This window comes from Carettochelys insculpta, chromosome 2 (assembly GCF_033958435.1).
Source record: "Carettochelys insculpta isolate YL-2023 chromosome 2, ASM3395843v1, whole genome shotgun sequence".
Classification (NCBI taxonomy): Eukaryota; Metazoa; Chordata; order Testudines; family Carettochelyidae; genus Carettochelys; species Carettochelys insculpta.
The window spans coordinates 250,664,813-250,688,591 of record NC_134138.1 but is presented as its reverse complement, the minus strand read 5'-3'; the positions used below and the strand labels follow the sequence as shown (position 1 = coordinate 250,688,591).

The following is a 23,779-nucleotide window of genomic DNA, read 5'->3' as shown; positions in this document are numbered from 1 at the left end:
AGGTAACACCTCCTGCTACCTGCATGTGGAAAGCAAAGCTGTGGGGTAGGAACTATAACAGGAGGGCCCTGCAGGTCAGTTGGGGCTGGATCAAGGCAAGAAGCCACCGTCTCCACCAGTGTAGTGACTCCTCAGAGAGGGTGTGAGTGGCCCCAAGGAGAACAGGCAAACCACTGCCCTAAGAGATGGAAGGCCCAGCAGAGCGACTGAAAGAAGGACCACTTGGCTGTGAGACTGAGATCCAGGTCCCAGTGGTGATGGAGCAACATCAGCAGGAGCTGGTAGGAATAAGTTTAGGGGAAAAAAAAAAGAGTTCGGTCCAGTTGTGATTCCAGGACCCTGTGGCAGGACTGTCTGTCATTTCTGGGGCCATGGGATGGGACCTGGTAGATCAGGATACTCCTTAGTTTCTCTACTCCCAGCCCCGTGTGTGGGGCTAGCTGGGCATGAACCTTTAGGCCAAAAGACTGGAATTACTGACAGTTTGTTTGGCCTGAAACAGAGGCCTCATGCCTAAGGCCTGAACCACAGACTATTGTCATTAACCCCAGCCAGGTGGCTGGGGCCACAGGCCATATAATTGCTCAAGCCATATGTAGATGGCATGGGGCACAGACTATTGCCGTTCAGCCCAGGTGGGAGGCCTGGGCTCCTAGCTGTTTACTTAACCCTCCTATGGAGGTTTGACCTACTATTGTGCAACTGCATGCCAGGTCACCCAACAGCGTTCCCTCTAATTTTTTCCATCCATGGTCAGAAAACATTTTGTCATGTGCAGATCTACACCAATAGGAACACATGCTGCCCACTGTGGGTGCTCTGCTGATCAGTTGGGCAGCACCTGAATCTCTCCTGGTGGCCACCCAAGCACTGAGCTTACTGCCACCTGATCAACTCTCTGAGGGGTGTTAAAAATTCCACGATGCAACCAGAGTGGGTGCCCAGTCCCTGAGGGGCAAGGATCTTACACTAACTTTCTAGTCTAGCTCAGCCCAAAGGTCAGGATATATCAAACCTGCTCGCTACCTGTATGGATCAGAAACCCAGACCTTCTTACCGGCAGACATTGAGAAGCAAAGGACGCTCCATGTGCACTGTCAAGTCCTAAGCATAAACTGGTTTGACTCTGTGTGAAATGTCATAATCTTGCTGAGATCTGGCCTTCCCTCCCTTAATCATTAACCTGAAAAGCACCATTGCATGATTTTCACCCATTACACCAGGATGGATAAAACCACTCCAGCACAGCATGCTCTTAGTCTCTACACTGCATGCAAAGGGTGCATGGCCTGATACTGTGTAGCACTACCATGAGTATTCATGAGTGTGCAGGACTGACCTAGATCTGGGGATTTCACAGCATGATGCCTGATGCCCCAGTCATCAGCCGTATTCACTCTGGCTCGTGCAGCTGCTCTCAGTAGGCTATGTATATTTGACAACCATAACCATTTGCAACAGGGGCCAATATTTTATATTTATAAAAAAACAAAAACTTATCTTTGCAGGCCATAAAATCTGTGTTACTGCAAAACAAAATTGCTTAGATGTTAACATAAGTTATTCAAATTTATTAAATTAACAAAGTATCTGAACTTTTTTAGAGAGACAGACCATAGTTTTTTTAAAAAAACAAACAAACAAACCAGACCCAACATTTAGACTACTAAGGCAATATTTAGCTACCTAAGTGCTTTTGAAATTTCCAGCTTAAGCGTTTTAATAGTTCAAGTCCCATTGACTTCAAATTGCTGATGGAGGAGCTCAGCCTGGTCAAAGCACTTCAGTTTTCTTGACTTGTGGAGATTCAATACAACAAAACTGTGAATCTGATTTCAAACAGACAAGGGGTAACTTGCTTATCAGTTATTGTGCGTGCGTTCTTGTGGTAAGAGTTTGAATACAACTCTAGAACTGTCTTTTCAGTTCAGGTCAGCATTTTTCATTACAGCTATGAATTTTAAGAATGAAACATAACAGAAAAAATTATGTAAAATCTGAAATTCAGCTAATTGGGAAAATAATTAAACTAAAATAAAGCATCCATTTTTGCCATTTGAAAGTATAAAATGGGAAGAAAGAACTAGCAACATGAAATCAGATTTGATTTACAGCTAAAATGTGTTTAATTTAAATAATTGTATTTAATTTTCAGTAAATAATTAAAAGAAAGATGGATAAAAATTATCTCCATTATAGGATACCACTGTTCGCTGCTTCTTCTTCCTACTCCTTTTCCACTTCCAGGAGAGGATTTTTTATGTAAGCCAGTGTTTCCTATTTTCTCATTACCTTTTTGCGAATGAACTTGCCATAATTTATTTAGCTCTTCAAGGAACCATTATTTGGCAGATTCTCTTTGTCTATTATTTTTATTACATTTTTTTTCAAATAACCCACCACTTACAGAGGCATAAGTTACTTTTATGGAAAGTGTGTTTGTTGACTCAATCCATATACACTTATTTAATTGTTTTATTATGTCTTTAAAATATTACCAAATGGAGTTGTAGACTGTTACATTACATTCCCAGTTTTATTGTAGATTAACATTTCCATTTAACAATTCCCAGGACAAATAATCCAAACCCAAATGTTTTAATTATCACATGTATTAACTGTTACAATCACACAAAATAAGAAAGTGAAACAGAACGCATAAGAGGGTACAAGAGAAATCTAGTATAAAAATAAATAGTCAGTGCTAAACTAAGGACGTTTACATTTCAGAAACCTTAAAAGTAATTTTTACTTGATTATAGCTTCATAAGAATCAGTGCTTTTAAATTCCATTTATTTCAACAGCTTTACAGTCTACAATAGATGGGCTGGTTCTTTATCCTTCAAATATATAGAAAAAATTTAGGTCAACCTTTTCAGTGTAATTTGTAAAGAACACTAATTAGCAAAATAATATTTACCATTTTCATCCTGACCACTAGCTTCTGGTGTGCCTTGTCTCTGATCCTCCTCTGGTGCTTCAGGGTAAATAACAGCTGTATCTTCTTGTTGAAGGAATTCTTCAACACTGGGATCATGATTTTGTTCATTTTCTGCTTCAGAATCACATTCTTCCTCTTTTGCTAAAATTAACAAAATACCTTTAATGGAATCTCAACATCCCATGAAAATGTTTAAAAAAATACATGCATGGCAAATAGTATTTTGCACATCTATGGCTCCTTCCATTCAAGGATCCTAATGCATTTCACATATGTTAATTAACAGTTCAGTTAAGCCCTGTGAGATGAAAGTTTTAGGTCAATTTTCCAAATAGAGAAACTGGCATAGTGAACTTAAAGGGACACCAACTTAAACAAAATCAAACTTTGTATAATATTCCATTGGTATCCTTGCAGGCTCAGTTATTTAGTCAGTCACTCTCCCCTCTCTGTGTTTGTCTTTCATGTAGCAACTGGGGGAAAAATAGGAAAATTAATTTGTAAAATCACAAAAATTAGCAAGTGGAGTTAGAGGAAGGTTTGTTAGACTATTTTACCTGCAATCGGATAGTGACTAGTTTTCAAGTTGGAAGTATCCCTAAGAGATTTTGCTTAATATCACACAAAATCTGTATCAAAACCAGGAATAGCATGTGAATTTGCTTCTGTCCTTTCCTTCACTCAATCCATAAGACTATTATTTTCCTCCATAAAAGGAAACTCATATCTTTTTTAAAACATCCTTAGCACACAGGATGTGTGAATACATAACACTTAATTTCTAAGTAGCTACATTCAAAGAAAACAATTCAAACAATTCCTAATCTGGAACAACAATAAATTCCACTGTACCAGCTGGACCTAGGGCTGCTTGCCTCAGAGTATACAGAGTGAAGAGCAATCACCTACAGGTAGAGATTATCAGGCCTTCCCTTCAAACCACTAAATTTTGGCTTTATGTTTTTATTCCCTATTGTGGACTCCCCTTCTGAATGGTTCAGCTACATTCAGATTAGTGGAAGATAATATAAAAAAAAGTTACCACAATTTTTAAAAAAGTCCTAACTTTGCCCACATTGGGCTCATTTGTTCTATTCAACTTTTCCAAAATCTTGCAGTAAAATGATGGATGTTTGATTATGATTCAGTGATCCTACTCTGGCACTTGCGATTCCTGCAGCTTCTTTGGGTCTGTGATTGCAAGGCTGAATTTGTTGCCTTCAAGATATGATTTTAAATTATATTTAAAACATGTTCATTACTGCAAACCCATAGGATATCTTCCTGCAGATTTTCACTGGAAAGTATGCTTGCTGGCTGAAATGCAGTAAGCTGGAGAGTTTGAGTAGCTTCTTCACCAGGGTTTTACCTTTCATGTCTGGATCTAATTAGGACTGTTCCAAAATCATCTAGTTTAAACTTGGCACACTCAACAATCAACTTCATTTGCTTTTCACTGAAACTGTATTTCACTATTAGCAAAAATATAGTTAAATATTTAAATAATCCATGCATGACATATTTGCTAGTAAATATTTACCTGAATACATTATTCTTACACTTACTGCTATTAAATGCATTCCGTGAGAGCTTTGATTGTAAATTACTACCCTATACTTCATTCTCAGTTATTAATTGTCAGGGATTTTTTCATCCCTTGGGCATAATTGTCCCCATGGGCCAGGGAAAACAAGCCTTTGGCTGTAAAACATCAATGCAAGCACATGAAAAATCCAAAGTCCCATAGGCTGCCATTTAGCAGCCCCCCCCCAACAGTCACTCTGAGTCAGTTGGTTTCCCTGGTATTCTGAACTCATGAATTATTCATGATCAATGGTTTTAAATCATGGCCTCTCATTGGATAAACACCTGGGTTTCCAGAATTTTCTGAAGGTGAGAGGACGTGACTGAAAACAGGTGAACAGAACTCTTGTATTATAATTAAATCATGAATTATTCATAAGGACACTGTATATAAGCAGGAGCCGCCCGCAGTTCTGCGGCCCTTGGGAGTACAGCAAGGATCTGTGCCCCAACACAGGGAGGTGTGGCAGCTGAAGCTGCGTCCACCAGTCCCTGAGGCCAGCTCTCAAAGAGCGAAAAGCCTGAGCTGAAATCACTGGTGGCGTCGCTTAACATTGCAGTGCCAAAGAGCTGAAATCACATCACCTGGCCTACCTGAGTGGCCTGACGGGTGCAGAAGAGGCACCAGCGCCTCAGTGCCACACCGGGCCCAAGCACTGCATTGCATCAAGGAGCGGCAAGCGGGTCCCTCGGCCAAGCCGCCAGGTGGCGAACTGGCCCCCACTCTGGTGGGGGTACTGCGTGTCTGGCGGCGTAACCAGGGACCCGCCATCGCATGACATCACCAGCGCTCCTTAACACTGACGCTTGCTACAACGGACGTGACTTCTTCTACCGGACTGACAAAAACATGTAAAGTTCTCACTAGGCCCGAGGCGTAGCCTGGAGCCACATCACCTGCATTGGCTTTTATCACACATTTAAAGAGACATATACCTTTTGGGTACTGGGACCCCTCATGGGGGGGCGAGGTTTTTTTCCCTTGTCGTGCCTTCCTTAGGCAGGGGGAGGGCAGTGCCTGGGGGCCTGACCCCTTAGGGCCGGGCCTAGGAACCCATATCCAAACAATTAACCCTGCCTCATACTTAATTAATAATTTATTATTATTATGTTAAGTAGTATTAGTAGTTAGAGTCTTTAAGTATTAGTAGTTAGAAATTTATTTTCCATTGCTATATTATATTTGTTTAATTACACACCACAAAGGTGGAGGCATCACCTCCCTTTACTTACCTTTACCCTTCTGAATACAGCCAGGTTTCCTGGCCTAGCCAATTATTGGCCTCCTGGCTTCCATTTATCCCAGAGTGAGTGTAAGGGCTCCTGGGCAATCAGGTTGGGCTTTTGGAAGAGAGCTACGGCCTCTCCAGCACCAACCACTTTTGGGCCGGAGTAGCGACCTGGCTCCAGGTAGGAGGCGAGGAGTAGCGCCCTCACCCCACCTTTTTAAGGAAGCACAATGGGACTTCAAAAAACCTATCCCTATTCTCCTAATTTTCCTCTAATAACTTTACATTTTGCCTTTCGAAACAATAAAGACTTTAACACAGGATCTCGCAATGGAATTTGTAATAATTGTAAGTGTTTGGTTACATTAGTTAATATTGATAAATAGATAGTTATAGTTAGATGTAGTTACTGTTTCATTGTTAGTATATGTTCTTAAATAAACTGTTACTTTGTTAAATCCTTTAATCAGTGCCCAGCCTTTGTTTTTCCGGGCCAGCCACTGCCTGCCGGGGGAATCGGGTGGAGCCCAGGTGCACAACCCCAGTTTCTTCCACTCCGGTGGGGCGGGGTGGGTCCTGCCTAAACGTCCCTCCTTGAGGGTAGTTTCCTGGGAGACCTTGTAGGGCAGAGGGTCTCGCCTTCCGGTTGGCTACCCAGGGCCTGCTGGTCATGAGAGGCACCTACTGTGACATTAATATGAAGCATATTTTAAAAAAGAAGGTAAAGCGTTACCATTTGTTTCACACTGTGAAGTCTGATACTGGTCTTCACATTTTAAAGTCCAAGCGCTAGATTCTATTTAAGATATGGGGCAGCTTTCAAAATAAACACCATATAGTAGTTCTTTGATCCTCAGCTTATGGTAAAATATGTATACGAAGATTAAAAAATTGCAGACATGTTTCTGAATAATTCTACATTTTTTGTATAGTGCAGGGGTGGCCAAAGTAACTGACCCTTTAAGCCACATATGACAGTCTTCAGGAGTCTGAGAGCTGGGAAGTGCCAAGCTCTGTGGGAGATGCCTACTGGGGCTGTGGGGCTTCAGCTGTGCTGCTGTTGGAGCATCAAGCCCTGGCAGGTATGCGCTGCAGGCCTGAACTATGAGAGCTCCCTCACAAATTTGCAGAATTTAAAATCAAGTATCCTGCTGCAAGACAGAGTTTTTGAGCACCACGCAACCACTCTAGTAGGTGAAGGAGGAAGGTGAAGTAGGCAAGGTGAGGGAGGAAGCATGGGAAACTCCATGAGCCGCACTTTAACTGTAAAAGAGTTGCATGCAGCTCATAGGCCAGAATTTGGCCAGCTCCCCTCCCCTCATCCATCCCTTCCTACTTCCATGCCTCCTCCCTCCACATATTCCACCCCCTCCTCTCATTGGAGACCCAGAACAAGTCAGGAGGGGAAGATCATGGAGATCCCTGCACTCTATCCTCCAAGGAATCACCTACCAGCAAAAGGCTAACATATGACGAATCACGTGCTCAGTATTCTTCTGTTTTCCCTATACCCACCACTCTGCCGTTAGGGCCCCCTAAATAAAACATTGTAGATTGGAAATAAGTTTTTTTTTATTAGTCAACATGCTTTGGGGTTGGGTGTAGTGTTGTGGTTTGACATGCTGTTAGAGGGGGTTTCAAAAACGGCAAGGAAACAGAATGGGTGTTTGGGGAGGATGCTGGTTAACGCCCTTCATGCTCATTCATAAACTTGGTTTGCAAGGCATCCTTGATTTTTATTGCCTCTTTCTATGCTTTGCTGTTTGCCCTTGTGTTCGGTTGCTGATAATTTCTGGCCAGGCTCTCTGTCTCTTTCCCCTATAATGGCATGAAATTCTCCCCCTCCACCTCACAAATTTTGTTAAGAATAAAGCAGGCCCCAATGACAAGGGTAGTATTTTCTTCACTGATGTCTAAGCAGGTCAGAAGGCATCTGAACCTGGCTTTTAAATGGCCAAAGGCACATTTGACTACGATTCAGAACCTGCTTGGCTTGTAGTTGAAGAGCTCCTTACCGGAGTCCAGGGTGCCTGCGTATGGCTTCCTGAACCAAGCAAACAAGGGGTAAGAAGGGTCACCAACAACGACTGTGGGCATTTCCATGCCCCCAATGTTCATTACCTGGTCTTGGAAGAAAGTTCCGCTCGGGAGCCTTGTAAAGAGACCAGAACTCCTAAAGGTTCACAAGTCATGCACCTTTCCCTACGCTGATGTCAGTAAAATGACCATTGAGATCCACCAACACCTAAAACACCACAGAGAAGTACCCCTTGCAGGTAATGTACTCTGAGGCCTGGTGATCCTGTGCCAGGATGAGAATGTGCATTCCATCTATGGTCCCACCATGGTTAGGGAGCCCCATGGCAGGAAATCCATACACTGTGCCCGGCACATTCCCCAAAGACACTGTCTTTTGCAGGAGAAGCTTATTGATCACCTTGGCTACCTGGATGACAACAGCCCCACTGTAAATTTGCCCACTCCAAATTGATTTCCCACTAACTGGTAACTGTCTGGTGTTTCAAATTTCCACAAAGAAATTGCCACACACTTCTCAAATGTGAAAGCAGGTCTTATTCTGGTATCACTGTGCTTCAGGGTGGAGACAACTCTTCAGAAAGTTCATGAAAGAAGTTTTGCAGTTAGTGCTGATCATCCCATGACTGCAAAATGATGTGATCCCACAGTCTGAGCTGGTTTAGTGGGTCCAGAACCTGCGCTCTGTGCTGTGCAGTGACTCCAGTCCTGCCAACTACTTCACACAGCTACTCTCCAGATCTTCACGTCCATTAGTGCCCCTGACATCAATGCACTGACAGCACAGGGCATTACATTCAGAATATACTGCATCGCGGTGTGGGAAGTCATCACCAAGTGCTGCACCAAACACTGAAACATCTCAGGATCCAGGTTATTCTTTGTAATGGCGGATAGCAATCAATGTAAAAGTGGCGTGAAAATTCCTTTATCTATTTCTTTTCAATGGGAAGTGAGGAAATGCATTCTGGGATGATGACATCAAAAATCCAGAACCATTTGCAGTGACTCCCCCACCCCAAGACACTGGCACAGAATCCCAAAATGCAAGGGATCTGCTGGAACTGCAGGATAGGTGCCGACAATGCAGTTGCTGTCACAGTTGAACTTGGGGAACCTGACAGGGACACACTAAATTGACTTTGAGTAGTTTTAGACACTCAAATTTGACTTTATAAAATCCAGTGTTAAAAAGCTGACTTCAACAAATTCTACTTTATTCTCAAGTACAGACATACCCTAAGTATAGTGCTTATCATGGTAGTATCTAAGTACCGAGCAATAAGCCTGTATCTTAATTTTTGTGACCATTTAAAATGTATGCAGATTCCCTTAAATTATACAGTGATTATTTTCAACATTACTGAAGTACAGTAAACGAAAAGGAACTGTGCGCTTTATAGCTTTGTATTGCAGTTTAAGACACATGATCTGTAATATTAGATTTAATAATGGTATTCCCTCTTGGTCATTTTAATGGGTATGGATTTGGTTCTGTCTAGTGGCCCATAATAGCACTCTGTACTACCGTGTGAAACATCAGCGATAGAATACTCATCCTTCCCATTCCGCTAAAGACAGGCTAAGGCTGCTCCAGAAGCATTGTAACTAGTCCCTCAGGAAAAAGGATTCCTTTGTGTCATTTGTCAGCAGACCCTCAAGACTGAAGAGCCCTGGCTAGTCTTCTTCACCAAGAACAGTGTTTACAACTTACCACTGCAAGTACAGAAGAGCAAGGCAATTTAAAAAGAAAGTTGAGGGGAGGTGGGGAATCTTTAAAGATTTCAAGGGATAGCAAATTCACTCCCAAGAATGTTCCATGGATAAGGGACACAGACTATAGAATTTGATCAAATACCTGTACATCCAGCTTCATTGGCTTGAGCTTCAGGCCCCAGGATTTCCTTTGTTTCTTTCCCCACTGAAATATAATATTGCAGAAGAGGATTAAAATGTAATTATTCTTTACTTGCATATTACAAAAGTTCTCTTTGTTTATTAAGCAAAAATTTCCATATTTTTATACTGTTTGGTAAAAATATATTTAAATCTCGTACACTTGAAAAAATATAGATTCCTCACAATTTTAGCTCTACTGAGTCTCTCAGGTCACAAAGATATTACAAGAAAAAGAAGTTGCAATTTTAACAGAAAGCAAACATATAATACTAAAGTAATTACTGGAAGCTAGGGAAAAATAAGGTAAGGGCTGCTGTGACATATCCAAATGTGGTATTTTTGTAGTACAAGCATCTTTTTGGTAAGTACAAAATGTGCTGATTAGAATGAAAGGCAAGTAGTTTGTTCTCAGAATCTAATTTACTAGATTATTGCTCTCAGAGGTTAATTTATTGTAAGAGCAATACATTTGCTCTTCTTTCTCTAACTAGCAAAACCAGCAGGTCATCAGTAATTATGCCAAAATTATTTGCAATAATCTATCATGTAATACTCCACAATTACCTGCAGACATCTAGACCCTATTAAACTTAACCAAATAAAAAACATTATGAAAGTTATTGCTAAATTTGATGACTGAATTAGAGCACACTTTTCAGTTTGTGTGAAGATCATGTTAAGTGTTTTACCAACTGCTTCTCTGCGTATTGCAATTTACCATACCACCATATATGCAAAAGTACTATTATTGACCCAACTGCATACCTCTGGCCAGTTAGATGAACGCCCTTAAAATTATGTAATTTGAAAGATTATTTGTTGAGGGATTCACATATCATCTCTACAAAACAGGACTGACTTCAAATTCATTTCTTTATGTGATAATTTTAAATCCATTTTAAATCAATTTTAAATACGTGACTGACTTGAGGCATTGCACTAGATATAGTGAAATTGTTCTACAGGTCATTGTGTTATCCACACCATTTCAGAATGGTGACCCCCTATATTGGAAGGTCACTTTCACTATCAACCCCATATTTCAAAATTTAGATTGATAGCAGCCACCTCTTATTGTTTCTATCTACTGATTACTCTTTAGAAATGCTGGCTCCAGATTTTCGGAAAAGAGGGGGACTTAAATGAAGATTTGCTGGCAAAGGAGCAAATATTAGTTCTATATACAGTTCAATTTTTCCATTAATTACAAACCCGTATACCCCAGACATTGACAGCGGAGGCTTCCCGCATACCTCAACCAAGTCTTAACTCTGTGACTATAAAACCAACTAGCCCCAAAGGTTATGATGGTTTTAAAATGTGGAGACAGGTCCAGTATGAACTTGTCTAAGGTTACCAACTCAATTTATACAGGCTACTAAACATCCTTCAGGCAGTAACAATGTGCATCTCCTATTGACTTGAGCTAATAGCTGGCATTGAATATGAAAATGCCTATATTCCACTATCAGTCCCTTGAGCGATCCAGTTGTCTAGCGCCTTTGTGTTCTGTGGTAGACAATGGCACTTCAGGAATGAGCATAGTATGTGGAATGCTGATAAAAGGGTGGAAACCTTGTACATGCCATTGTAATCAAAACTTGCTCAACTATGGAATTCCTATTAAGTACAAGTTTTGGTATGAAGTGCAGAGTGGGATCTGAAGTCAGTTTCTAGCTAAGACCATCAAAATCTATAGACTTATCCAACCCACAGGTTACCTAGAACTTCAAATAATACCAAAAAAGAGAAAACAGCCAACTAGTTGCTCAAATAGAGTGAACCCTCAATTTAATGGACCTCTATATACAAGACTTGGGAAATAACGGATGCCGTCCGCAGGTCGTGCTGCTGAGGGCGTCATGCCGAGGAGTAGAGACAGCATCAGTGGCGGGTCTGGCACATGTGCACGACATACCTTCTTGCCTGCCCACCTTGGCACGTTACCCACGAGCTTCAAGACCTCACCTCTGCGCCGGTGACCATCATGTCACCCTGGCATACATGGGCCATGTGACACTGTGTGGGCAGCGCAGCTCTGGTGGTCAGGTTGGCATTGGAGGCGCTGGTGCTACTGGCGAGTGAGTGGTGGGCCCCATGGCATGAGGTGCTCTTCTTCCCCTCACCCAACGTGGTATGTCCATGCAAGATAGCTTGACGCCTGGGGGGCTGCAGCAGGGTCAAGGCCAGTGCCTACCCTGCCTCACTCCTAGCTCAGGCTGCAGCAGCAGCATGGCTCACCCCCTCGCCAGGAGAACAAACCATTGCAGCTCACTGCAGGGGTGAGGCATCTGTCACCCGCAGCACTGCTCAGCAGCACACCCCTGCAAGGCAGCTGTTCCGCACACATGGGCCCTGAGGAGCTGTGTGGGGTGGGGGAGGTGAGAAGCTGCAGCAGGGTGCAAGTATCGGGGGGGTAGCCATGTTAGTCTGTACCTGTAAAAACAAAAAGAAGTCCTGTGGCACCTTATAGACTAACAGCTATTTTGGAGCTTAAGCTTTTGTGGGCAAATACCCACTTCACCAGACGCATGTCAAAGCAGCAGAGTGCAGACGCTCTCCTCCCACAGCCCTATGTGCACAGAGCATGTTGGTGCCAGGCCGCTACTGCCTGCAATGGCACTGAGCAGCAGCTGTGGCGTTGGAGGCTGGGGACAGTAGCCGCACTATGCCTTCATGCAGGTGGCTCAGAGCCAGGGGCTAAAGGAGCTGCAGCACTGAGCACGCCAAGAGCCACAAGAGGTGGAAAGAGCCAGGCTGGCATGCAGCTCCTCTTCCAATAATTAGGAGAGGGAGATGGAGGTGCGAGGGGAAGAATGGGGCAAAAGGGGGGAAATGGAAGTGGGAGGCAGAGGACAGGAATGAGTCATGGGCTGGGAAGGTCAGTGCATTGTCATACCGTATAACCATTCAGATTTAACAGACTTTTGGCATTAACTGACACACCTTCCCACATTTTAGTCCATTAAATCGAGTGTTTACTGTATTGTTCAACTGAAGATTTATTCAAGATTAACGTCTAATACCATTTTCTAATTCAAGAATGAGCCACTGATTGTAGGCATCTTATAAATGCTTTAAAAATCTTTGGTTCTCTAAAATCAGAAGCGTGGAATCTTTATCTTTATTCTAGGCAGCTACGTTTGGCAAAATTCATAATTATCTTGTGGAACTCACTGCCACATATAGCAAATCCAAGAACTTTGAGGTGTTCAGAAAAGGTCAGCAGATCATATACATTACATGAATAATGAGAAAACCCACAGTTATATTAATTAGGACAAAAATACATGTGTTTCAGAGCATACACCAGCTGGTTGGGGTTAAATAGATGATTCTATAATTGTCTATTATGGGAATTCTACCATGTTCTTCTATACTCCTCTGGCACAGTGCGACTCTCCACAGGAAGAGTAAAGCTCGTTCAAGCAAGGAGACAGAATTTTCTCTGGGGATGTTCTGAAATTGTAGAATGAATTCCCCCCAGGAACTGAGGACTATCACAGTCTTCACCACTTTTTGCTCCAAGGACAAGACACATTTCTTTGACTTTGCCTTCTCTAAATATACACATTGCAATGTTTATATTAATACATATTTTAAAAAGACACTACCCAAACAAGACATTCCACTGCACATGCTTCTCCCTCTGGGGAGAAAATGAGAAAACAAAGAGGACGTGACAGATGCACAGTGGAAGGCACTCATACTACAATGATAAGCATAGCGTAAAACCTGTATGGAATAGAATAGAATAGAAAAGAAAAAACATCTGGTACTACCCCCGTTCAGAAACAGATTATTAGACTACATGAACTACTGATCTGATCTGGACTGACAATTCCTCTATTCATATGCTCCCACAGAAGTGAACTAAAAATGTTGTAATCACTCAACAATTGCTAGAATCCATAATTTGTTACAGCAGTTCTAAAAAGGGCATTCTACCCTTTTAATGAATACAGAAGCCAATTTCTATTTTACACAAATTGAGGACTTTTAGGACTACCTTAAACTCCATTCTAAACGGGTCTTTCCAAAAGGAAAGGGTTGATTAATTCTAACTGCCCCAATGGTGGAGACAATCGTAATGAAGACTGACAGAATCCTACAGAGCTAGCAGGTTAGAAAGTATGCCTGTACTTGCAGATATTTTCAGAAACACTATGTATAATTAACAGCTTTAAACTAGCTCTAATTTTGGCCATCACCTTGAAGAGTCTTAGTCACAGACAAATGTATGGTTTTTTTGGTCTGACATAATCCACCAATGGTGACTATCATCTGCTTCAAATCCAAAATCTTTACGTGATCTAAGATGGGGTGGCCAACCTTTTTTCATTGAGGGCCACATGGCAATTTTTTACACGTTCTTGGGGTGAAACACAAAATAGCCCCCAACCACCACCACCACCACACCCCACCCCAGGTTTAAATCCATCACAGCCCCAAACCACCCCCAGCCTTAGACCCCCTGCAGCCACAAGCAGCCCCCAGGCTTAAAACACCTCCCTGAAGCCTCAAGAGGCTCCCAGGCTTAAACTCCCTCCCCGCAGCCCCAGGTCGCCTCAGATACCTATTGCATCAGATACCTATTTAATCCTTGGCTTTGCTGAAAACAAATTATTATTAATAAATGTATATAATGCCACAAATGTGTTTTAGAAACTATGAAAAAGGCTGAGTTCTCCTCCTGGGACAGGACGAGACCATGGCCAGTCATCTGCTGCCAGAGCCAGGTACCCTGTGCTCCCCAGCACACACAGAGAGAGGTGCTTGAGCTCCCCTCAGCTCCTTGCTGGCTCTCGCATCTCTCCTAGGGTTCCCCTGGTCTGCGCAGCACAGCAGAGCTGGCATGAGGGAGAACTGCCGCCTAGTGCTGCCTGGCCACATGCAGCAGAACCAGAGAGACTGAGGCTGATGGGTTGGGGCTGTGGCTTCTGCCAGCTGCAGCGAGCTGGGGGAGCGGCTCAGGATGGCCCGAGCAGCTCCGTGGGGAACAAGGGGTGCTGCCCATGGTGGTTCATGCCCCACGGGGGAGATGCTGCAGCAGTGCTGGGCCCTGAGCTAGGACAGGAGCCAGGCCCTGCGTGCTCCTACTCCTTGGAGGAAGCCAGCTTCTGTCAGATAAGCAGGACTGGCTTTGGCTTTTGAAGCCTGGAGTGGGGACAGCCCCAGGCAGCTGTGTGCAGTGCTTGTGGTTCCTTCTCAGCGGACAGCTCTGGGGAGGAGCTGGTGACCCACAGCCCACACACTGGGTGTGAGCCCCCAGAAGGAACTGCAGTCTGCCACCCCCAGCTGGCTCTGCTCCATGATGTCTCACTGGGGCACTGGGGCAGGGAGCTGGAGGAGGAGTCAGAAGCAGCAGCAGCAGCAGCAGCATCCTGAGCTGAAAATGGCTCCTTAAAGAGCCACATGCGGCTCGGAGACACAGGTTGCTTACCCTGTATCCCACAGGCCGCTTTCAAAATGGCACCACTGCTGCCATCAGTGGCCAGATGAAAAGGCTCCATGGACTGGATTCTGGCCCACAGGCCACATGTTAGACACCCCTGCACTAAGTCCACTAAAACAACATATATATTTTATTTAAAATAGCTCATGGTACATAATACCGTATTTTTCCTATTAAAGGGCTCCTCATTAGAACGATGGGATCAGCAGGAAAATTATGCAAATTAATGTAGTTTTCTGATTTATATTAATTTAAAGTCATATTTACATCAAACCTCTCTGACTTGACAAAAATAATATTAGCCAAGGTGGCCTTGAGTAATTTAAGATTTTGGTGGTAACAGGATTTAAATTCACAGAATCCCAACTCTAATTTCCCAACTCTACCAGTGTATAAACTAACAGAACAAACCAGACAAACACAGCTACCTTGCAGCTACTATCCATTTTGTAAACTCTTCACGATATGGACCATGCCCTTCTGTGTGCTTGTAAGCACCGATGATCCTAATTCTGATTGTTTACTGTATTATAGTAGTGCCCAAAGGCCTAAACAGCAGTAATTTCATAACCACTTATTGAGCTTTTTTCCCCCTTCACATAGGAAGGCACTTGGTGTCCTGAACATACAAAAGTGTAACTCAGTCTTTGCATGCCCCCACCCCATTTATCTTTACATAGGAGGTTTAATTAACAGAATATGTATATTTTCTTTGTTGTAATTTTAGCCTTGCAAAACACTTTTGTAAGCAAATATACAATCACTTTAAAGACTTCATATTTAGATATGTTCAGCATGGGATGGCAAAATGGAGGATTACTTTATCTTGCACTTAGGAGTTAATGTCTATGCTGAAAACAGTTACTGGGAAGCAGAAAGGAAAAAATACACAATATCCAGAGCTGGAGAGAATGCAGAGTTCTGCTTTTTAATAGTTCACTGGAGTTAGTGCTAAAAGCTTCTTTAAATGTAACTTGAGGCACTTCAACAAAAGGCTTCTTTGGGCATCTGACAGTCACCACACCCTAGATGAGGACACCACCCCATGGGTCAGATTTGTGGTTCTGTTCTACTTGCCCTGCACTGTTCCCAGTCTTGTCATAGGCCAGGACACGGACCTTTGGTAATGCAGATGAACAATCTCTTGCTATCTATAGATAAAGGGACAGTCATACTTTTGGATTTCTCTGAATCATTCAATATGGGTGATCACAGACAACAGTAAACTCGTTCATATCTGGTAATCAATCTATCACCTGGAACGCTCAAATAACCAGCATTTTAACTATAAGTAAACTTTAGGTGTGTTTTCCATAAGCACAACATAGTGAAGGTAAATACAAATAAACACAGCAAATACAGTATGTGTTTAAAGTGTACAATACTACTGTTACTGGTAAATAAAGTACTTTGTAAACATTTTTATTTGTTTCTTAGTACCTAAGCTCGTTTTTCTTTAGCGATATGTATTGCTAGGTATACCTCTCTATTATCCAGAATATTTGACTTTCCAGCAACCTCCCACTCCTGGGGCTGCCGGATATGAAAGAGTTCACTGTGCCGTTATCCAGCCTAAGAGAAGCAGCAGCGGAACAGACAGCAGTTCTAAAGCATGGTGAAATATTTCTTAAGGTCTACACTCAGAAGGTAATGACAGGCATCTGTGTCTCTGCCACTCATGCTCTCAACTGTGGGGTACGATGCATTTCCCTTCTTTTCTCCTCCTCTTCAATATTGATATTCAGTTGCTCAGAGAAACGGAGAGATTTTACAGGCTCAAAACCCAAAATGTCCTTTAAATGCCAAAATTTAACATATTCCTCACAACCCGTCACCACAATCAAACAGCTCAAAGTATCAAAGATCAGCATATAGATGAGATGGACTTGGCTGAAGTTAAACAAGCAAAACTGTTTTTGCTGGTAGACCGAGAACAACACTTAAAAGATTTATTTATTGGCCACAGCGCTGTCTCTAATGGTACAGGACATATTCCACAAACAACCAAGGAAGTCTGTAGTATTGTAATGTTTATAGACTGGGGCATACCAAGAACTGTCCCAGTCAAATTACTCTACTCTCTCTGACTGGCTAGGAACTGTTCTTTTGGGGAACAGCCCCTTTTGAACCATATCACACTTGTATTATCTCTGAGCTTGATTACATCATGCAGCTTAAACTGAGCTTGAAAGCATCAGGCCTGAAAAAAGCTGCACCCACAGATATAAAATCCCATTCAATAAGTTAACCAGTTAAATGCAAGGTGGGGGCTGGGGCGGTTGCTCTAGTTCACTTGGGCTGTAGCTGCCCCCTGCTTTGGACAGGAGCTGCTCTGGCTGGGATGGAGGGCTCCTGCCTGAGGTGCATCAAGGGCTGGAGCTGCTCTGGCCTGGCTGAAGCGTCCTTGCCTGTGGCATTGCTGTGGGTGGGGGACACTCTAGTGCAGCTGGAGCAGGCCCTATCTGCAGAAGCCCAGCCTGGGAGTGCCATGGGTAGGGGTGCTGCAGCCCAGCTGGAGTAGCCCTCATCTGCAGTGGCCTCAGGAGCACCGCAGGTGAGAGCACTTCACTAGCGTCACAGTAGCCCTGGTTCCCACAGCCCCAGTCACACTGCAGGTGCAGACGTTCCAGTGAGGCCAGAGCAGACCCTGTCCATGACATGCCATGGGGGGTGAGTGTGCTCCAGTCTGGCCAAAGTGGTACCCTGCCCCCAGGGCCACCGCACATGGGGGCTGCTCTGGACATGCGGAAGTGCCTACCACCTGCAATGGCCCCATGGAGCTGGAGCAACCTGCTGCCTGTGCTGGGAGGGCCCAAGGGGCGGGGTCAGGCTTGCTCCAGTCTCTACCAGTTAACCATAAAGGGTATGTCTCATCCACTTAGGATGAGGCTTACTGGTTAACCAGTTAATCATTAACATCCCTAGAAGCAACCAATGCAGAATGCTGCAGCATGTCTCCTCAGTAACCCAGGTTACCGACAAAACACTATCCCTGTATTACTTGAACTTCAGAGCCACTCTAGATAACATCAGCTGAAGTTTAAATTCTCAGTGTTTTAAGGCTATGAAAACTGATGTGGCCTGGCTATATGAGGTCTTACTCTGCAGGACCTTTACCACCGTCAGCAGATCTGTGCTTCAGAAATGACGACTTTGCATGTCTCAGAAGTGAAACTCTCAAAAATGTAGGAAGAAGGATTTTTTGAGGACTAGCACAAGACTGTAGCATACATTCTTGCAGAAGCTAAGAATAACAACAAGCCTTATCATCTCCCTATAGAAGAGTATGGCTCACTTCAACACAGGTTTCTTGGATAGCAACATACTAGTTTCAATTCTACTCTAAAAAGATAAAAAACAAATCTAATTTTTCCCCTCTGGGGTAAGGAAGGTAGTGGGAGAATAGTGAGAAAAAACTTGTTTAACTTGGAAGGCACTAGGATACAAGTGCAATGGCTGCAGTACAAGAACCTAAATTGAAAGGAATGCAGAAGTAGAAGTAGTTTAATAAGCATTGTACAGGACCTGAATGACATCCTGTTATTGAGCATGTACACGTCATGTGTGAAATTCACCACATAGCAGATGTCCTGCATTAAAGTTTTGATGCTGGGTTTAAATATTGCACAGGGTCTTCTGTGGGTACTTTCCAGCCACCTGAATTTCATCTTGTGATTTTCTGAGCTTACCTATTTTGTTGATTCTCTAAAGTCTTCTCAAGATTATCATCTTCATGCCAAAAGCCTTGTTAAATGTTATTTCTCACATGCCATTTTATACCTAATTTGTTTTTGAATTACACAAAACACAAAATGTATTTGAAATAATTTGTTAAATGCATTTGGATTCCTCAAATGTCTCAACTATTTTTTAAATAATTTTGCTCTCATTCTAAGATGTTTATACAGAAATCCAGCAGGAATGGAAGTTTTCAGTCCTTTTTTTAACAACTGAAAAGAACTGTACCAGGAGCAAAATGTGCATTTTCTGAATTACCTATAGATTTTACCCAGAAATTTATCAAACCTTAGTTTAATAGCACTATATTTTTTCCATAGGAACATGATAATTTATAACAACATATTTATTTTAATACAACGTAGGTTTTATTTTGGGGAGAGACGACCTTACAGAATCACAACACACACCAATGTTGGAACATTGCCATCAACTTATATGGGATACATGTGGTTCACTTGTTCAGACTTTGTGTGAGTGTTTCAGTTAAACCCCTGGAGACCTACACCTTATATTTGAGGCACCTGTTCTGAAGGTTTTTTTTTAGAACTTCAGTTAGAATCACTGGAAACGGAAAGAAACTGATCTGATAATGAAATGTAGTTTAAGTATGTTGCATTTACTTTGATCAGTACGGAAAAAATGTAAATCAGATGGAAACCAAGAAGATAAATTTCAGTACAGGTTAGCAATGAAATGCGTTTCAAGTGCTGTAGCACAGGTATTTTAAACACACACACACACGTTCTAGGGACATCTTCAATACGTCAGTTATTCACACTATTGTCTTTCCTCTTTAAGGAAAACAACACATATTCAAGTGCTGTTTTCTTAGACCTATGATGTACAACCAACAGCACTAAAATATTTGTGACTTGACTGACTACAAATATAAATACATTGCAAATCAAAGTTTTGTAAAACTATCCTATCCTCTCTTCTGGTTTAGCTATTGTGAAATAATTAAATCACAAATTAAGGCAAATCAATGTTCACAATACAAGAAAGCTGACTTCTCTTCCCTATCAGGATGCTTTAGAATATCATACTTTTCAGTACTGAATGTTAACTTTATTTTAGCAGACATGGTATACATTTTTTTCAAAATCTACTAGCTGTTGCAACACTTATGAAAGTCTGTTAGTAAAAATGTCTGAAGTGGCCAATCATTTGCTGAATATTTAATATATTTATAATGGAGTCAAAATCAAAATAAAGTTAGTAATTGAGCCCAGTCCAAAGTCATGGTGTTCTACAAATTTATACATATGGAGTTATTTAGAGCTAAGCTTAAAAGCTAAGCCACCTGTCAGTCAAACTCGTGCTTGCACACATACCAGGTTTAGAGTACAATCTGGTCCAGCTGCCCAATTTTATCAGCTAGATTTGAAAGGCTGCATGGTATATTTTAAATAAGAACAGTAAAAGCAGGTAGACCCTGAGAAAGCACAGCGTGTGTAGGATTCTGATGTTACAAAAGAAGCGTATCTGCCAAGGTACGGTATGGTCAATATGGTATGAAGGAACTCCACAGATGTATCCCAGTGTGGCTCCAATGCAAGCATGTTGTGTGATATGCAGTTCAGTAGCATGTCCAATAGAAAATTAATTTATTTTCTGGATGCCTCAGTTTTATAGCTTCTAAATGCACAATGTTTTATGTACACAAGATCTCCCGCCAATGCTTTCAGAATACAGATTCCGTAGCCAGGGTAGTAGGTTTGCAAAAATTTTGGAATGCCCAGAGCCTGCTTCCCGCCCCACACTCAAACTCTTCCCTCCCCACAGCCTAGGCCAAAGGTTCTGGGTGGGGTGATGGGTGGAGCTCTGGGGGTGTTCAGTACAGGTGTGGGGGTGGGGAGCAGGCTCTGGGAGGGAGTCTGGGGATTGGGGTGCATACTCTGGGAGGAAATGTGGGTGCAGGTGAGGGACTGGGGCAGTATTCTCTCTAAGCTGGGTGCATGTGAGACCACTCAGGAGGGATTTAAATGTTGCCCAACTGATTAAGAAAGCACCCACAGTTAGGTTTTTTGTTTCTACTGATGATGCACATTAGCACATGTTTTAGTGCACATAAAAATATTTATTTTACACCTGGATGGAAAAGATCAGAGGGAACACTGATCTGGGGTGCAGGCTCTGTCGGGGAGGGGGGAATAGGAGTGCTGGGTCAGGGTCCCAGATGCAGGCTTTGGTAGGGAGTTTAAGAGCTGGCAGGGGAGTGGGTGCAGGCTCTGGAGGAAGTGGAGTGCACTTGGGGGTGTGGGGGAAGTGGATGGGGAGAGCCATGCTTAGTTGGGGCACTCCCCCTCTGGCAACGGTTCTTGGGGAGGTGGGGGTTTCAAGGTGTTGCTGCACTTGTGCACTCCCCTGGCCACCTACTGCCTCCTGTGCTTTCCCCGCACATTGTTCAGCCCCACTTGTCTTGGGCGATTTATAATGCCGCAGGGGGTCCACAATGGCTGCACAGCAGGGTTAGAGCTTCTGGCCACTTGCTCATCCTGGCTACCAACACGTACATTCCTGAGGCTGCAGGGGGGTGGTGTGGGGAACAGTGTGTCTGTAGTGTGTCTGACACCTCAAATGACTGCTTCTTGGAGCAGCTAGTCCTGGACCCCACAAAAGGAGAAGTGATTCCTGATTTAGTCCTAAACAGAGCACAGGATCTGGTCCAAGAGCTGAATGTGTCTGGACCTCTGGGTAATAGTGACCATAATATAATTAAATTTAACATTCCTGTGGCTGGGAAAATATTACAGTGGCCCAAGAGTGTCGTATTTAATTTCAGAAAGGGGGACTACACAAAAATGAGGCAGTTAGTTAAACGGAAATTAAAAAGGTACAGTACCTACAGTGAAATCCCTGCCAGCTGCATGGAAACTTTTTAAAGACACCATAATAGAAGCTCAACTTAAATGTATACGCCAATTTAGGAAACGTAGGCTATGTCTATACTAGTACTCCCCTTTTGAAGGGGGGATGCTAATGAGACACCTTGGGATATGCTAACGAGACACTGTAATGGCAGCCAAGGCACTTTGAAAGAGCTGCTTTCGATTGCGCGTGGCTGGTCTACATGTGGTCCTTTTTGAAAGGACCTGGCAGATGTCAAAATCCCCTTATTCCTATAACCAAATAGGGGCTCTGCAAGACACTCACCCAAGAAGCCTCCTTAGGCAGCAGCTGATCAGGTGCATGATCCCTCCTCTCCTGTGCCACAGGAAGTCCGTTCATGGTGGCCACTGGGGTGGAACTAGGAGAGGTGGGATGCCAATCATGTCGCACTCTCCTCCCCCACTGCTCAGAAGCACAGTAGCCAGGACCTACTCCCTGTGAGTGTGCTGGCTCCTCATTTGCAGCTCATTTGCCTCTCTGCAGGAAGCAGCTTTCAAACTCACCAGGGACAGAGGCAGCAGCTCCAAACACTGCTGGGAAAGAGCCTCCAGCTATGAATATTCATGGCGCTCAAGCACCTGGGACACCTGTAACTCTCCCACCTACGTCCATAGCAGGAATCCAGGGCTACAACTGGTCATGTAAGAATTGATGATAGGTGGGAGAAGTATTCAATCTCTTACTAACACAAAATGAAAATAATACAAGATCAGAGACCTATGTGGATGCAAAATTTGTTTCCACATCAGTACCCGCAAAAATGAGCTGTAGATCTTGTTGTCGACATCCGTAGATCCAAATACTTGAGGATATAAAATGGATATCCACAAATCTGTAGGGTTCTAGGTACAAAATTAGTATCCACAACCATACCTGCAAAACTGATCCACGGATACCTGAATCCACACCCATGGATGTGCATACCTGCAGATGTAAAACGGATAGCTGACGATTTGCAGGGCTCTATGTATGGTCCATTGCATTTCCAATAGAGAAAATCCTAACGACTTCCGTCTGACTGAATGGCATTTGTTGTGAAACCCATCAAAATTGTTGCAAATGGACAGAAAGGCACAGGACAAGAGGCTTTAGTGGTATGAGCATGGGCCTACTAAACCCAGGGTTGTGAGTTCAATCCTTGAGGAGGCCATTTAGGGATTGGGGCAAATACATGTCAGGGATGGTGCTTGTCCTGCTAAGAGGACAGGGGACTGGACTAGATGACCTCCCAAGGTCCCTTCCAGTTCTAGGAGATGTGTATCTCCAATTATATATCATCCTGCAGATGATGAGCTAAAGTTTTAGGAAAGGTGGTGGGAAGCATCACAGTGACATGTTGAAGAGTACTGAAGGCTTGGGCACAAGGCAGAAACAGGAGATTCTGAAAATGTAACTCTCCTCTTATGTCCCACAGTTATTTCAGTTAGCATATATGTAGCCAGACAAAGTCTCCTCCTTACAAGCCAGCTTGCTCGCTGCCCCCCCCCACCGAGGAGCACACAGGGCACGGAAATGGCTGCTGACAGCACAGTCTTTGATGCCCTCATTGAGGCCCAGATATGCTAGCTTATTGTGACCCTGAGAAGCAGAAAGTACAGCTAGAAGGCTAACAGGCCAGACTGTCAACATGAGGGGGGGGACCCTCAAGAAATCACCCCAGCTGGCATTGATCGATATGATGCACACACACACAACCATCCCAGAAGGGGACGTGCCCTGCCCACACAAAAGAATGTCCTGTACTCTCAAATTGCTTATCTTCTGTCTTACAAGTGCAAACTAAGTAAGAAATGCCCTTGTAACAAACTGGCGTCACAAAGACAGACCAGTATGATCTGGCACCATAGATAAGAAAGAGAATACGTAACCCAAAAGGGGTATAAAAGATGGGTCCAGCAGAACTCTAACTTTGAGTGCATTCTACCAACTACCTGCTGGTCGGGTCAGGTGATTGCCTCCCGAGGTCCACAACTGGGGACGCCCAACCTCGTATTCGTCTT

The 23,779-nt window shown here is 43.2% G+C and overlaps 1 protein-coding gene across 2 annotated transcripts in view; it reads right to left on the bottom strand.

Annotated features, from left to right (window-relative positions):
* ZEB1 (zinc finger E-box binding homeobox 1) overlaps positions 1 to 23,779 on the bottom strand; it is a 247,144-nt gene that overhangs the window by 44,577 nt on the left and 178,788 nt on the right. For both annotated transcript variants that reach the window (XM_074984955.1, XM_074984956.1), the window contains exons 3-4: positions 9,651 to 9,713; positions 2,922 to 3,083 (exon numbers count right to left, since the gene is read on the bottom strand). In XM_074984955.1, the coding sequence (XP_074841056.1) occupies positions 2,922 to 3,083; positions 9,651 to 9,713 (225 nt within the window). The remainder of the gene's footprint in view (positions 1 to 2,921; positions 3,084 to 9,650; positions 9,714 to 23,779) is intronic.